The 1,917-nt window shown below is 38.4% G+C and overlaps 1 protein-coding gene across 1 annotated transcript; it reads left to right on the top strand.

Annotated features, from left to right (window-relative positions):
• The first annotated feature begins 378 nt into the window (after positions 1 to 378).
• LOC131831454 (olfactory receptor 2T8-like) lies at positions 379 to 1,371 on the top strand. Its single transcript, XM_059173504.1, has one exon. The coding sequence runs from the start codon at positions 379 to 381 to the stop codon at positions 1,369 to 1,371; it is 993 nt and encodes a 330-aa protein (XP_059029487.1).
• The last annotated feature ends 546 nt before the right edge of the window (positions 1,372 to 1,917 follow it).

Genomic DNA, 1,917 nt, shown 5'->3' with positions numbered 1-1,917 from the left:
TTGGGTGCAAATCAAATGACCATGGAAGAGAGGGATTCCTGTCATGCCATTTCAATGAATCAGACCACATCTTTGAGACTGAATCAGCATCTTCATCTCCTCAAGTATAATATGATTAATTCAACAACCTAGAGCAGTTTCACTACTAGCAGATCAGTGAAGAGAATGCCTTCAGATATTTAGATTCTTTTGAGGCTGAAGAAAAATAAACTTATCTCTATACTGGGTACTAACAAATTTATTTTCTCTTATTTGCCAAAAGAAGATTGTGTCTCTGAATTTGAGGGGAAACATCATTACACACTTTATACAGTTAATGAAATGTTGAATTTGGTATTATTGTCTTGCACTGGGAACATATTTTGAGAAAGTAAGATAATGAAAACTATATCATCTATTTCTTCATTTGCAGTGTTGCTCTTGTTTGAAATCATGAACATTTGGAACACCACGACAGATTTCATTCTCCTAGGACTCTTTAATCACACAGAAGCCCATCTATTTCTCTTTGTGATGGTTCTCACAATTGTCTTCACCTCCCTACTAGGCAATGCCCTCATGATTTTTCTGATTCATCAGGATGTCCAGCTTCATACTCCCATGTACTTTCTATTGAGCCAACTCTCCCTCATGGACATGATGCTAGTCTGCACCATTGTGCCCAAAATGGCAGCTGACTACTTGACTGGCCTGAAGTCCATTTCTCCTTTTGGCTGTGGGTTGCAGATCTTCTTCTTCATCACTTTGGAAGGGAGCGAGTGTTTCCTCTTGGCATCCATGTCCTATGACCGCTATGTGGCTGTTTGCCATCCACTGCGATATGTTGTTCTCATGAGCTGGAAATTATGCCTGAGAATGACTGTGGGGTCTTGGTTCCTGGGGGCAGCTGATGGCCTCATGCAGGCTGCTGCTACCCTGAGTTTTCCATTTTGCCATGTGCGTGAGATCAATCATTTCTTCTGTGAGGCTCCTACTCTGGTGCGTTTGGCTTGTGCCAACACATTGGCCTTTGAAAATGTCATGTATATCTGCTGTGTATTAATGCTCCTGGTTCCATTTTCTCTCATCCTGATTTCCTATAGTCTTATCTTTGCTGCAGTTCTCCAGATGCATTCTAGAGAAGCCCGCAAGAAGGCTTTTGCTACATGTTCCTCACATCTCTCTGTGGTGGGACTCTTTTATGGAGCTGCTATTTTTATCTATATGAGACCCAAATCCTACAGGTCAGCTAACCATGATAAAATAGTGTCAGTGTTCTATACTATCTTCACTCCTTTGTTGAACCCCATCATCTATAGTATGAGAAACAGTGATGTCAAGGGAGCCCTGAGAAAGTGTATAGGTCAGTGCGTTACCTTAAATCATGACTAAGATGACATTGATTTGTCCCAAATTTCAAGGTTATACAAAAAGAATTGTGTGAATTTTCCTAGGGAATAGTTATATATGCATTATATCTATAACTGCTACTATTTTATTTTGAAATTCAGACAGAACTATATATTTTGGATCTTTTTATATATAGTAATTTTTATGTATAATAATTATATTATTTTAAAAATTTTCTTGACTTTTTTCTTTTACAAGTTATTTATTTATTTATTTATTTTTCATTACAATATAAAGATTTTTAAAATTTTTTTAAAGATTTTATTTATTTATTTGACAGAGAGAGATTACAACTAGGCAGAGAGGCAGGCAGAGAGAGAGAGAGAGAGGAGGATGCAGACTCCCTGCTGAGTAGAGAGCCTGATGCGGGACTCGATCCCAGGACCCTGAGATCATGACCTGAGCCAAAGGCAGCGGCTTAACCCACTGAGCCACCCAGGTGCCCAAGATTTTTTTAAATTTTATTTTATTTTTCAGTGTTCCAAGATTCATTGTTTATGAACAACACCCAGTGCTCCATGAATCTCA

This window comes from Mustela lutreola, chromosome 5 (genome assembly GCF_030435805.1).
Source record: "Mustela lutreola isolate mMusLut2 chromosome 5, mMusLut2.pri, whole genome shotgun sequence".
Lineage (NCBI taxonomy): Eukaryota > Metazoa > Chordata > Mammalia > Carnivora > Mustelidae > Mustela > Mustela lutreola.
This window is presented reverse-complemented; position numbering and strand designations above follow the sequence as displayed.

Coding starts and splice junctions, on each gene's coding strand:
- LOC131831454 (XM_059173504.1), top strand. CDS start 379: ATGAAAACTATATCATCTATTTCTTCATTTGCAGTGTTGCTCTTGTTT.